This window comes from Myotis nattereri (genome assembly GCF_964212035.1).
Source record: "Myotis nattereri genome assembly, chromosome: 15".
Taxonomy (NCBI): Eukaryota; Metazoa; Chordata; class Mammalia; order Chiroptera; family Vespertilionidae; genus Myotis; species Myotis nattereri.
In genome coordinates this window covers 39703500-39717437 of record NC_138090.1, presented here as the reverse complement: position 1 = coordinate 39717437, position 13938 = coordinate 39703500, and the positions used below count along the sequence as shown (strand labels likewise).

General features: G+C 53.1%; 2 protein-coding genes across 2 annotated transcripts; both read right to left on the bottom strand.

Moving 5' to 3' along the window:
- Positions 1-210: 210 nt before the first annotated feature.
- LOC308530589 (interferon lambda-3-like) lies at positions 211-1889 on the bottom strand (the record flags this gene model as incomplete). Its single annotated transcript, XM_081107305.1, has 6 exons — positions 211-309; positions 397-480; positions 582-725; positions 970-1047; positions 1598-1779; positions 1880-1889. The coding sequence occupies 6 exons, from the start codon at positions 1887-1889 to the stop codon at positions 211-213; spliced, it is 597 nt and encodes a 198-aa protein (XP_080963431.1).
- Positions 1890-8131: 6242 nt separating this feature from the next.
- Positions 8132-10058, bottom strand: LOC308530588 (interferon lambda-4-like; the record flags this gene model as incomplete). Its single annotated transcript, XM_081107304.1, has 5 exons — positions 8132-8230; positions 8702-8845; positions 8932-9003; positions 9639-9814; positions 9950-10058. The coding sequence occupies 5 exons, from the start codon at positions 10056-10058 to the stop codon at positions 8132-8134; spliced, it is 600 nt and encodes a 199-aa protein (XP_080963430.1).
- Positions 10059-13938: the final 3880 nt, after the last annotated feature.

The following is a 13938-nucleotide window of genomic DNA, read 5'->3' as shown; positions in this document are numbered from 1 at the left end:
CACAGCCCCACAGCACAGGAAACATCGTTTTCTTATCATTTATGAACAATTCTTACAAAAAGTAGAAAAATAAATATTTTACAGGTCTGAGTTTGACAATTCACACACATAAATACATAAATAGTGGTTGGGTGGCAATAAATTAAGAAACGTGAGGGATGCATAAATAAAACCCAAGATGCTGGGACAGGAGGCAGGTGGGCCTGAGGGTCACACACACAGGTCTCCATCAGCAACACATCTCAGGTCACGGACGAGGAGGCGGAAGAGGTTGGATACGACAGAGGCTTCAAGGCAGCCACGGGATTCCTGTGGAGAGGAAAGGACAGGTCAGTGGCTGTTCATCATCTGGGCCCCAAGTTGTCCCCAGAAACTGGTCCTGCCCCAGTCACTCACCTTCTCCTCAGCCTCCTGGAGGCGGTGCAGCCATTGGCGGAGGCGGCCCCGGGACCTGGGGCCTGCTGTGGACTGAGCTGGGACCTGTGGGCGAAGGAGGGTGGTGAGTGAACAGGGTCTCAGACACACGGGGACATACGGGTGGTCAGAACCCACAGACGAGGCCTGGAGCCCAGAGCACTCACACAGGCCTGAAGCTTGGAGTGGATGTGGCGCAGTGTGTGAAGGGGCTGGTCCAGGAGGTCCCCCAGGGTCGAGTTAGCCACAGTCCCCAGGACCTTCAGTGTCAGGGCCAGCTCAGCCTCCAAGGCCACAGGGCGCTCCCACACCTGAGCAGGGAGACAGACAGGTGAGAGAGAACAGGTGAGGAGGGCGGAGGGAGGAACAGGTGAGGGCAGGAGACAGGAGAGAGGGAAGGTCAATGTGAGCAGGTGAGGGGAAGAGGTCAGGGGGACTGCTGGGGCGGGCAAAGACACAGAGAACAGTGAGAAGGAGGAGGTGAAGGGGCCACCTAAGAAGCCAGAGGAGCGGGGCCAGGTGAGGGCAGGGCTGGGCCTGAGTCTCCCAACTCACCTGCAGCTGCCTCAGGTCCCGGGTCCTGGGGAGTGGGCGGGAGCCGCAGCTCCGGTTCCTCTGCAAGAGGGACTCTTCCTGGAGAGCAAGGGCAGAGGTCAGCCACAGCTGGGGGGCTGGAGGTTGACCCCGCAGTGGGGTTGGAGGATGACTAGCAGGAGCAGGGGGCTAATATCCTAAAGCAGCGGTTCTCAACCTGTGGTCCCAGCCCCTTTGGTGGTGAAAGGATCCTTTCACAGGGTCCCCTAAGACCATCGGAAAACACATATATAATCACATATTGTTTTTGTGATTAACCACTATGCTTTAATTATGTTCAATTTGTAACAATGAAATTGGGAGTCACCACAGCATGAGGAACTGTATTAAAGGGTCACGACATTAGGAAGGTTTAGAACCACTGTCCTAAAGGATGGTAGAGGCATCTCCAGTGCAGAAGAGCAAGAGTCAGCCCCCAAAGCAGGAGCAGGAGGTAGACCATGTGCGAAGGGTGGAGGTTAGCCCAGGGAAGGAAGGGAACAGGTCCACCTTGAGCCAAATGGGGCTGTGACCCACAGAGGGAAGGGTGGAGGGTAGCCCACAGCATGGGGGTGGGGAGGGGAGGCAGGGGAGAGGGAGGAAGACTCACCAAGGCGTCCTTGGCCCTCCTGAAGGCCTCCATCTCTTGTGGGGACAGAGACTTGAACTGGACCATGTTGCAGCCCCTTGCACCCAGGAGGGCCGGGAGGGGCGTGGTGACGGGAGCTGCTCCTGTGCTGGTCAGCACCGTGGTCATCAGCATCAGCACCAGCGCACAACACACAGCCACGTCTGTGGTAGGGAAGGATGGGCAGATGAGGGGACAGAGTGTCAGGGGCTGTGGGTGGGGCTGTGGCGAGTGAGGGTCGTGGACAATGATGTGGAGGCTCACCCAGCTTCATCCTGGTCTCTGGTCTCTGGTCTCTATTCCAAGTGGGGATGCAAGTGTCCTCTCAGAGTTTGTCACCTGGGTCTCACTCAGCCTTGTGTGGTGTCTCTGGCCTCAGTCTCCTTTTCTGGGTCTCAGCCTGCTGCTCTGTCTGTGTGCCCGAACTTCCAGCTAGGCAGCGATGCAATACCTCACTGAGCTCCATGGTGCAGCTTTTAGCCTGCACAGGAGGGCAATCCCAGCTGATGAAGGAAAAATGAAAACACACCTGCCACTAGGGGAGGCCCCAGGCTGGGGAAGCCCGTGCAGGGCGGGGCCTTGAGCCAGGTGAGCAGCTGGAGTGGAAACAGAAAGTGACACACACTCAGGCTCACCTACAGGAGGTGAGGTCCCAAGAGGAATCTCAGGATAAGGGCAGCCTCAGCCCCACAAAGAGGGGTTGCCTTTCTGCAGGACACCCCCGTGCAGGGAGAGGAGGAGGAAAGCACCTTCAGGGGTATTGCCCCTTCTGAGAAGGAGGAAGGAGGCTGTCAAGGGAGGAGAGAAGGCAAAGGGAGAAGGCTACCGGAGGATGGGGGGCGGGGGGACTGGGACGGGGGAGTGTGTATGGGAGAGTGGGCAACACAAAGCAGCCCAGAGTTAAGAGATCAGCTCTTCCCTCCCTTCCCCCACCAGGGGCTGTGAAAGAAGGGGAGGAGAGGAGCTTGACAAACAAACATCTTTAATTGTCCAGACACAGAGGGACCCAGGGATAGGAGTCTCTACTAGGGAATCTGGCTGAGGCCAAGGGCTTCAAGGGATCCTGTCAGTGTGACAAATGCCTTCATTCATTCATCAAGTATTACCCAGCCCCAACTTTGTTTCAGGCACTGCTCAATATGCCAGGATCAGAGCATTTAAAAGACATCCCATAAAACAACACTTGTCGGAGCTTTTTTAAAAAACAACAAGTTTATTGTATTGATCTTTACAGAGGGAGAGGGAGAGGGAGAGGGAGAGGGAGAGGGAGAGGGAGAGGGAGAGGGAGAGGGAGAGGGAGAGGGAGAGGGAGAGGGAGAGGGAGAGGGAGAGATCAATGTGAAAGTGAAACATTGATCGGTGGCTTCCTGCATGTGTCCTGACTGGGAAGAGAACCCAAAACCTGGGCATGTCCTCTAACCAGGAATTGAACCAGTGACCTTTCACAGGGGAGGACGATCCAACCCCTGAGTCACACCAGCCAGGGCTCCTGAGCCTTTTTACTAGAGGAGAGTAGGGGAGGGGTAAGCATTCACTGTATATTACATCAGGTAACAGAAAATGAAAGCACAAAAGTGAGGTGACAGCAGAATGTAGGAGGGGGCTGCACTGAATGAGGCCAGAAAAGTCACATTTGAGCAAAAACATAAAGTGAGAAGTGAGGTAGTGAACGATGTCAAGATCTGAAAGGAAAAAAAGACACCCCCACCCATGATCTGGGAGTACTTTATGCCTCACTCCATCACGGAGGCTTTGCCACAATGTAGTATTGAACCCATGTTAACATCAGGGGAACAATATAGTTTCCCTACATCTATATATACTTGAGGCCCAGTGCACAGATTCGTGCATGAGTGGGGTCCAGGCAGCCTTCCCTGATTGGGGTGGTTGGGGCCAAATGAGGTCAGGGCTGGCCAGGGGGAGGAGCTGTGGGCAGTTGGCCAGCCCTGCCCCTGGTCGAACTCCTTGTGGAACTCTAGGTGGAGAGGAGGATTTGCATATTAAGCTTTTATTATCTCTATATATAAAGAGCCAGAGGCCGTCACATCCGAAAAAACCAAATGGATGATGGAACAGGTTGAGTGGGGCAACAGGCTGGCAGGGGTGATAGTGAGGGATGACCAAACGACTGAGCAGCAGGCTACGTTGGGTGATCAGGCAGGCAGGGGGATGGTGAGGGATGACCAAATGACTGAACAAGCAAGCTGCGTGGGGCAACCATGCCAACAGAGGGGACAATGAGGGGTGACCAGGCTGGCAGAGGGGGGCAGTGAGGGGCTTTCAGGCTGGCAGGCAGGTGAGCAGTTAGGAGCCAGTGGTCCGGATTGTGAGAGGGATGTCCAACTGCTGGTTTAGACCTGATCCATCATCGGGCCTAAACCGGCAGTTGTACATCCCTCGAGGGGTCCCAGTTTAGAGAGGGTGCAGGCTGAGCTGATGGGACCCCACGTTACATGAATTTCTTGCACCAGGCCTCTAGTATAGGATAAAAGCCTAAGCAGCCCTTACAACCGAATGACCAGAATGATCGGAACGACCAGTCAACCAGTCACTATGACAAGCACTAACCACCAGGGGGCAGCTCCTGTGTTGACTGTCTGCCCACAGGTGGTTAGTACACTCCCACAGTCACCCTCCCACAGCTGACCAACCTTCCCTATTCCCTCCCCCTGTTCCTACCTCTGGCCGGCAGGCCCCTATTGGGACTGGGTGAGATGGCCCTATTCAGCCCTGATCACTGGCCAGGCCTAGGAATCTCACTGTGCACAAATTCATGCACCAGGCCTCTATTTTTATATATAAATAACATTGATAGAGTGAGCGAGAAGCTTAGTTTGTGACGTATTTTAAAAATAGTCTCTGGCCCAGCCTGTGTAGCTCAGTGGTTGATGTCCACCTATTAACCAAGAGGTCAGGGTTGGATCCCTAGTCAGGGCACATACCCCGATTGTGTGCTCAGTCTCCAGTAGGGGGTGTGCAGGAGGCAGCTGGTCAATGATTCTCTCTCACCACTGATGCTTCTATCTCTCTCCCTCTCCCTTCCACTCTCTCAAATCAATTAAAAATATTTTATTTTTGTTTTTTATACTAGTATATTTGTATTGATTTCAGACAGGGAGATAGAGCTAGAAACATCAATGAGAGAGAAACATTGATTGGCTGCCTCCTGCACTCCCCCAACTGGTATTCCAGCCCCCAATCTGGACATGAGCCCATTACCAGAATTGAACCCAGGACCCCCCAGTCTGCAGGCCAATGCTCAATCCAGAGCATGGACCATGGAACTAAAGGGTCTGGGATTCAAACCTGGCTCTATCCTCACCTGCTGTGTGACCTTGACAAGGAGCCCTGCAGTTGGCAGCAAAGCTCTCCAGCCCACAGGCTTGGACAAATAAAGAAGTGCAATCACTTGTGTATTGAAGTGTGTGTGGTTATTTAATAGAGACCATCCTATGGCCTCCACTGGAAGCTGAATAAATGCTACTTCAATGAACACAACTCGTCCGCAAAGGAAGGATGATAATGCCATGATATAGATGAGGAAACTGAGGCCACAGAGAAGTAATTTGCCCAGTCACACCATGATTAAGTGGCAGGGTCAGAGTTGCACTCAAGTCACCTGATTGCCCTGGCTAAGCATTTTTAACTGAAAAGTGCTGCTCAGAGTGATCACAGGGGAACAACCAGTGTAAATGCAAGAATCCTATCTAATAATAGACAAACATGGTAATTAACCGTACCTCCGACACACTTCCCATAGGCTAATCAGGGCGATATGCAAATTAACTGCCAACCAAGATGGCGGCCGGCAGCCAGGCAGCTGAAGCAAACAGGAGGCTTGCTTGCTCCAGTGACAGAGGAAGCCAAGGTTCCTTGCCTGCCGCTGCTGGCCTCTGAGCTTGCACTCTAAGAAACAATGTTGCAAGTATAGAAGCTAAACAATCCCCAGAAACCTGCTTTGAGCCAGCCGGGCTTCAGCCAGCAGGACTGCAACATTGTTTCAGTTATAGAACAAACCCAGATACCTGCTTTCAGCAGCTGAGGTCTCAGAGCTGCAGCAGAGCCTCAGAGCTAAAGCCGGCTCTCAGCTCCAGTGACAGCCACAGAGGTAAATAAATCCCAGAATAAAAAAAGAAAAAGAAAAAAAGGAGAGGTTGGGAGCTTCAGTCGCCCACCAGCCTGAAAAAGGCCCTCAGCCCCTCACCCAGACTGACCAGGCACCCCAGTGGGGATTCCCCACCCTGAAGGGGGTGTGACCAGCTGCAAACAGCCATCATGCCCTCCTCCAGGCTGGCCAGGCACCCAAGCGGGACCCCCACCCTGAAGCAACAAGATGGCAGCTAATTTGCATACTGAAGGCGGGCAGCAGTGGGCAAGGCTGTCTGCTGTCCTGGGACCCTGATCTGTGACCCTGCCGGGAGGGGGCAGTGCTTGAGGCTGTCCATAGTCCGGGACCCGGATCCATGACCTGCTGGGCGGGGGGCAGTGCTTGAGGCTGTCCACTGGATCAAGACACGGATCTGTGACCCTGCCAGGCCGGGGGGAGTGCTTGAGGCTGTCCATGGTCCTGGGACCCGGATCCGTGACCCTTCCCGGTGGGGCGGCAGCTCGCACAATGGCGGATTGGCCAGGATTGGGCAGGGCAGGATGCCTGGCTTCCGCCCAGCCCCAGTCACTCTGGGCAGGTGAACAGTGCAGAGAGCCTCTGGACAGGGGAGAAGGGCCGGCGGAGGGCGGCCTGTACTCCCCACATGGCGGTGGTGACAGCTGTGAGCACGCCAAGCGGAGCCTGCAGGCTGAGTTGAAGTAGTGCCTGCAGGCCATCAGTGCCCAGGAGTGGCTGCGCAAGATCTGCCTCCTGGCCCAGAAGGTGCAGGATCGCAGGGACAGCCACCGTGGCAGGCCAGACTGACGTCCTCCTGGCCGCACCACGGGGGTTTGCGAATCTGCAAAGCCAGAGGTCTCTGGTGTGCACATCCCCGCCTGGCGTGTGAACATCCCCCAGCACACTGTCACCCTCCCGCACCTGCAACAGTTGCAAACCAAGGCGTGCACAAGTTCCCCCCGCCTCTCCACCGCACTTCCATCAACCCAGCATGCCTAACACCCCCACAGGATGTGCACACATCCCCTCTGATGTGCTCACGTCCTTTGGAGAGTGTCTGGGTGTTCTGGGTGTTGAGGGTGGGTGCCTGTGAGATGACAGTGAGAGGGTGGAGTGGTGATGCTCTGTTCCCACGGAGGCCAGTGCAGCTACGAGATCACCTCTAGGGGGTTAATGCAGGTGCTGAGGCGGGAGCAGATGCAGACAGACACACCTGGTGGGCGCGGGCTCTCGCTGAGATGCCTTCCGTCAGCATTCAAGATCAAGAACCCAGAGGCAGAGAGGAGTTCCGTCCTCTCAGTGAGACAGTGGTATAGTCCGGGCGACTGTAGAGGAGGAATGTGCACTTTGGGTGCCAGCACCCATGAGCGAAGGATGCCCTGACAGAGCGGCGCCTTCTTGGGGCCTAGCGCACTCCTGCCGGGCAGCGGGTGACAGGACCTGCTCTTCCGAATTAATGAGAGAAAATGTTGATATTCCTGCCGTCCACGAAGGTGGAAAGTGAAGTGGGGAGACATGTGGGGAGTGAGCGAGGTTCCCTATCTGCTGTTGGTTTCTTTCACCGCTGACTAGAGATATATAGGGTGTCCCCCCAAAATGTATACACACTTTGAATACCTACTAATTCCAATGGTTTTAAGCATAAGAAAGAAACAACAATGGAGCTGTTATCTGTTAAAAGTGTGGGCACAAACAGGAAGCTGGACATTCCCTGAGGGGTCTCAGATTGCAGAAGGTGAAGGCCAGACTGAGGGGCCCCTTTCCTCCCACCCCTACCCCAGTGCACGAATTTCGTGCACCAGGCTACTAGTATTTAATAACGAAAGACAGAGTAGCCCATTACTCAGGGATTTCACAAATACAAAAGAAACAAGGGTGACAGAATCCAAAATTCTGCTGTCACCTAAGGACTTCGGGCGCTGTCACTGCCTCACCCTGAGGGACCAGGCCTTTCCAGTGGAGAGCTGCAGGAGTCAGAGATTCATAGAATCTCATAGGAGACTCTGACGGCTCAAACCAGGGCGTGGGAACTGTCATGGAGACTCGGTCCTGGACTGCTGGTACCCAGAGAAGTAGAGCCTCGCCCATGGTACGTGGGGTCAGGGTCCCCCGTGGACTCAGGACTCAAGTCTCTTCCTGCCACACAAGGCCCCTGGCGGGTCTTCGGGCAATGCCTTCCACAGACATGTCCCTGCTCCCAGGGGACGCGCTGTCCTCTCCGGAAATGTCCCCGCACTTCACGGTGCGCTCAGCGCAGGCATCGAGGTGAGGCCAACGGTGGCGGTGGCGGAGGCAGAGTCTCCTGAGCGCGGGCGCCCACTGGCTGGAGACCTGCCTGGACCAGCGGGCAGCGCAGAGCCCCGACCTAAGCCGCCCGCCTGCAGAGCCGCGGGTCCCGCCTCGCACTCGGGTCAGAGACAAGGCCCTGAGAGCGCCGCCAGCTTCAGGTCCCACGTGAGCAGGCGCAGGAGGTTGAAGATGATGGTGGCTTCATGGCACCGAGGCGAGTCCTGGAACCCGGGAAGGAAGCGAAGCGGGCCTGAGGCAGCGATTTCCTCATCGGGGGACCCTCGGCTCCTGGCCGCTCCACCACACGCCACCCCCCACCCCCAAAACACCCCACCCCCGCACCCTGCCCCAGCCCTGCTGGCTACCCGCTCCGCGCCCGCGCCACTCACAGCTCTCCGCCTTTGGGGACGCCTCCTGGGTGCCCGCGGGGACTTCCTTGAGGAACCTGGCCGCACCAGCTCGAGCTGGAGGGGGCACAGGAGGTAAACCAAGGAGGCGAAGGGACCCAGTCTCCCACCGACTCAACCCAAGAGCCTCCCAGCCCAGCCCTGCGGACACCAGCGGGACGCGAATTGTGTGTGGACGGGTTGGGGCTCCGCGAGACAGATGGGACCCGGGCGACCTAGTGAGGGGCTGGAGAGCGCAGAGCAGGCCGGTGCGGGGTACAGGGGCCGGGCGCGGGGGGCACTCACGCAGGCCACCACGTCCCTCCTCGCGGACGCCAGCAGCTCCAGGGTTGGGGCGACGCCGGGAAACAGCTCGGGGCTGGGCAGGCTGCTCAGCACGGCCTGGGCATCCGAGAGGCCCCGGGCCACCAGGCGGAGCCGTGCGCACGACTGAGGGGACCTGGCGGAGTTAGAGACCGCCGCCCTGTGCCCCCTCCCCCCCCCACCTCCACCCCACGCCGAGCCGCGGGCCTCACCCAGGGCTGCGGGGGAACCCTCCGTGGGCGGAAGGAGCAGTTCCGCGGCCTCCAGCTCAGCATCTCTTCCTCCTGGGCGGGACAATGGTGGGGCTGAGGCTGCACCCCTCTCCTGAGCCCTGAAGTGCGGGGAAGTCGGGGATTCATGCCAGTGACCCGACCGTGTGGTGCAGGATGGTCGTGCGTACTGTGCACGGAGCCTCAGAGCTCCCCGAGGACGAGAACGGGAAAGGGGAATGAAGTGCACCCCCCCCCCCCCCACTTTTTAAAAAAATATATTTTATTGATTTTTTACAGAGAGGAGGGGAGAGAGATAGAGAGCCAGAAATATCGATGAGAGAGAAACATTGATTAGCCGCCTCCTGCACATCCCCCACTGGGGATATGCCTGCAACCCAGGTATATGCCCTTGACCGGAATCGAACCTGGGACCCCTCAGTCTGCAGGCCGACGCTCTATCCACTGAGCCAAACCGACCCCTTTCGGATGCAGCACCTCGACGTGAGCCGGGTCCTCCCGGGGGCGCCCTTTTGTGAATGGCACCAAGGTGCTTTCCGTGCTTAGGATGCAGCTGGTCAGAATTCAGGCCTGAGATCTGAGATGCGCCTGCGTGACGCCAGGATGCCAGGGCCCTCGGGATAGGGACCAGGATCCCGACACTGGCGGGAGCAGTGTCCCCTGGGACTGGGGGTCTGGGCATCACTCACGTAGTGGTCCTTCAGCGCCTTGACCGCCTCCAGCGCCCTGGGGTCCAACCAGCGGTAGTGAGAGAGGGAGCAGCGCCTGGGTTCGGTCACACCGGGGTCCGCCACCACGGTCACTGTCACCAAGACCCACAGCCCCACGGACACCGCGGCTGCACCACTGGGCCTCATCTCTGCTCCTGCACAAAGCCAGGGACGTCGGGCAGTCCGAGGGAAGGCCCCGGGGCCAGCCCCTGCCTCCTGTTAGACTGGCAGGGGAACCGACGTCAGGGGGTGGCTATGACCCCTCCCACCCTCAGGCTCTCTCCCCTCACTGCTCACCTGCAATGTGCCCTCCGTGCTGGAGCTGGGCTTGCCTTCCTCTGTCCCCTGCCAGCTGTCCAGAGTGTTGTCCACCTTTGACAGCGGTGTCTGCACCTCCATGGCCGCTTTTATGCTCCTGACTGAGGAATGGTGAGCGACTGGGCTTCCCTGTTCAGGTTAAGTTTTCGGAACATCAGCGCTGGACGCTGGCCCACTGGGATGCTGGCTTAGGCCTGAGGACTTTGCCTGCCCGTCCCAGGTGCCAGCAATGGCTCTGGTCCCACTCTTTCACCAGTTCTCCTCTCACCCTCATGTAGACTCTCTTTTCATCAGCCTCCTTGTCCTTTTCTCTGTTTAGTATAATAACGAGTCCTTATTAGTGCTTACTGTGTAATGGGTGCTGTTCTAAGTAATTGATACAGATATCTCATTTAATATCAAAAAGGGACCCCCCCAAATGATGTTCATTGATTACTTCTGTTTTATGGATGAGAGAACTGAGGCAGTGACGTGAAGGAACTTTGCCAGTCACTGTGAGTGTCAGAGGGAGAATTTGCACCCACATACCGCCCAGCTCAAAACTTGTTCTCTTTGCCGTATTTTCTCCTAAATACCTGGTTCCCCTTCCTCTGTCTGTGTCTTCATCTCATCCCATCTCTCTGCCTTCCCTCTGCGTGCGACTCCTGTTTTGTCTTGTCTCTTCTTCCCACGCTGCCTGTCTTTGTCTGCTCCCTCTCTCTCATTCCTCTTTCAACAAATTACCAGGCCAGGGTCTCTGGCTCTCTCCGTTGGTCTGTCTGTATCAATCTCCTGTTTTAGTTTAAAAATAAAATCCTACTTTATCCAGATGTGAGATGAAGGGAGAGAATTGCGTGAAGTTATAGGTGGGTCTTTTTCTCCTTTGGGAGATAAACCAAGGAGGCAAAGGGCCCCAGTCTCCCACCGACTCAGCCCACGAGCCTCCCAGCCCAGCCCTGCGGACACCAGCCCTGCGGACACCAGCCCTGTGGACACCAGCGGGACGCGAATTGTGTCTGGACAGGTTGGGGCTCCGCGAGACAGATGGGACCCGGGGGACCTTCATACAAAAAGATACAACTTGGAGAATTAAAGGAAGTCCTCAGTAAACCTCCTTGGAGGTCATTCTTTTGAACAATTAGTAGCTATTACTCCTCTTTCCCCCTTTTATGAGCAATTTCTGCCAAAATGGAACCAGGCTGTGGAGTGTGGTTGCCTGCTTTTCATGTCTCATTTGCATTCACCAGATCTTTATTATGTTGTATCAGTTAGGATCCCCAGCAGAAAAACGATGGCCCAGTCCATTTAGGATAATTTGAGGTGGGTTTAATACCAGGAGTATTTACAAAGGGATTGGATAGTGAAGGGGAAGGCCTTGGGGCCTTCTGGGAGGAGGTCTGTCATCCCCAGGCCTGAAGGAAGGGGAGAGGGGAGGGAGCAATATTTTTATTCTCTTAATAGTGTCCTTCAGAGAATTGAAGATTTACATTTGAATGAAGTCCTATTCATAATTTTCTTTCTTTCATGGATTATGCATTTGATGTATCTAAAGTCATCACCAAGCAAGCCCAAGGTGCCCTCATTTTTCCCTCTGCTATATTCTAGTTTTATAGTTTTGCACTTTACATTTAGGCCCATGATACATTTTGAGTTAATTTTCATGAAACGTATAAGGTCTGTATCCAGATTCATGTTCTGTGCAGGTGAATGTCCTGTTGTTTCAATACCATTTGCTGAGAAAACTATCCTTTCTCCCTTGAACTGCTTTTTTTTTTTTTTTAATATATTTTATTGATTATTTTACAGAGAAGAAGGGAGAGGGAAGGGAGAGGGATAGAGAGTCAGAAACATCGATGAGAGAGAAACATCGATCAGCTGCCTCCTGCACACTCCCCACTGGGGATGTGCCTGCAACCAAGGTACATGCCCTCGACCGGAATCGAACCTGGGACCCTTCAGTCCGCAGGCCGACGCTCTATCCACTGAGCCAAACAGGTTAGGGCTCCCTTGAACTGCTTTTGCTTTTCTCAAAGACCAGTCGATTACATTTGTGTGGGTCTACTCCCGGACTCTCCATTCTGTTCCATTGCTTTGTCTCTCCTTTCTCCAATACTGTCTTGATTACTGTAGCTTTACAGTAAGTTTTGACATCAGGTAATATCAGCCCTCCACCTTTGGTCTTATCCTTTAATGTTGTGTTAGTTATTCTGGGTTATTTGAATTTCTGTGTAAACTTTCAGTTTGTCAATATCCACAAAATAACTTGCTAGGCTTTTGATTGGATTGCATTGAATCTATAGATTAAATTGGGAAGAAATGACATCTTGACAATATTGAGTCTTCCTATCCATGTACCTGGATGGAATATCTCTATTTTTAGATCTTTGATTACTTTCACAGAGTTTTGTAGTTGTTCTCATCTAGAGTTTGTTCATATTTTGTTAGATTTGTATCTAGGTATTTCACCTTGAAAGGGCGAATGTAAGTGGTGTTTGTTATTTCAAATTCAATTTGTTCATTGCTGTTATACAAGCCAGCAATTGACTTTTGTACATTAACATTATATCCTGCAACTTTGCTATAATCACTTATTGGTTCAGACATCTTCTTAAATGCATAATATTAAATACACAGGACTATGAAAGAGATAATTGCTTAATTAGACCTGCTTTTTGATTTAGCTAAACTTTTTCCAACCCAGTGAAGCACCTCAACTTCTCTTTTGGATAATTGTTAGCAACACAGCAGTAAATAATCAGCATGAAGCAGATTATTATTGTAGATCATGCAGGGAGAACAAAGGGTGAAATATTTAACTGCAGCAGTGTTTGATTATATTCTGCGCAGTGAGAAAACCTGAAGTCATTTTCAAGATCTACCATTTCTTCTTTTCAGTTGGGTCAAGTTTCTAAACTTTCTAAATCTCCATTTTCTGGCTAATGAAAAGAAAGTAGGATTCTATCGAGCCTCCTATCTACCTACTCCAGGACTTCTGTGAAGATCAAATGAGATGAGGCACGGGAAAATGCTTCATAGGCATTTGGTTAAAGTGTAAAATGTTTGCACCTGGCTATAAAGCAAGTCGTGTTCCTGGGCTGAAGAAACTCCAACGAGGCTAGTTGTTAGGGAGAGGAAGCCAGGCATTGCTACAGTGATGTCATTACCTGTCATTACCTGGCACACATAGCCACCGTTTCTGGGCTGGGCTGGGCTGTGGGCTGCATTTTGCACCATAGGGTCTCGGCACTGTTGGCTACGATTTGGTGGGGTGTCTCTCCGGGGTGGTGGTGGGGCCTATGTCCCACTTGCGGGAAGCCAAGTGTTGCTTTGTAGGTGCCAAGTTCATGGTGCCGTTTCTCTGTCAATGGCCAGTGTGCATCATGGCAGCTCCTGTGTTAAGTGTCTGCCACTATAAACACTGTTTATGCCACTATAAGTTTATGCCACTATAAACACTGCATTTAGATTATTAGGTGGTCAGTGTGCATCATAGTGACTGGTTGGACAGTCGGACACTTAGCATATTAGCCATATATATATAGATTGTGGTATATTGCTATTATTGGTTACATTCATAAAGGAAAGAAAGATGAAGTTTCAGGTAGAGGTTAGTGAAGATAAAAATCATCTTTTCCTCATGCAAGTCCACTCTTCCCTGAAATCAATTGCAGAGGTGGTTCATGAACCCCAAGTTTAACTAGACCTATAACAGTTATATAGGATGACCATGGGAAAACCTTTAAGGCATTTTACAGAGTGAAAAGGGTAAGTTGCTGAACAATACACTTGGTGTGATACTACAGGCATTTAGAAAGACTCACACATGCGAAAGGAACTCAATGGAGAAGAGTAGCCTTTACAACAAATGGTGCTAGAGCAGTTGGAAAGTCATAGTCCAAAAAATGAACCTGAATTCAAACCTCAAACCTAAACTAAAAATGACCTCCAAATGGATCATGAACTTAAATGTAAAATATAAAGC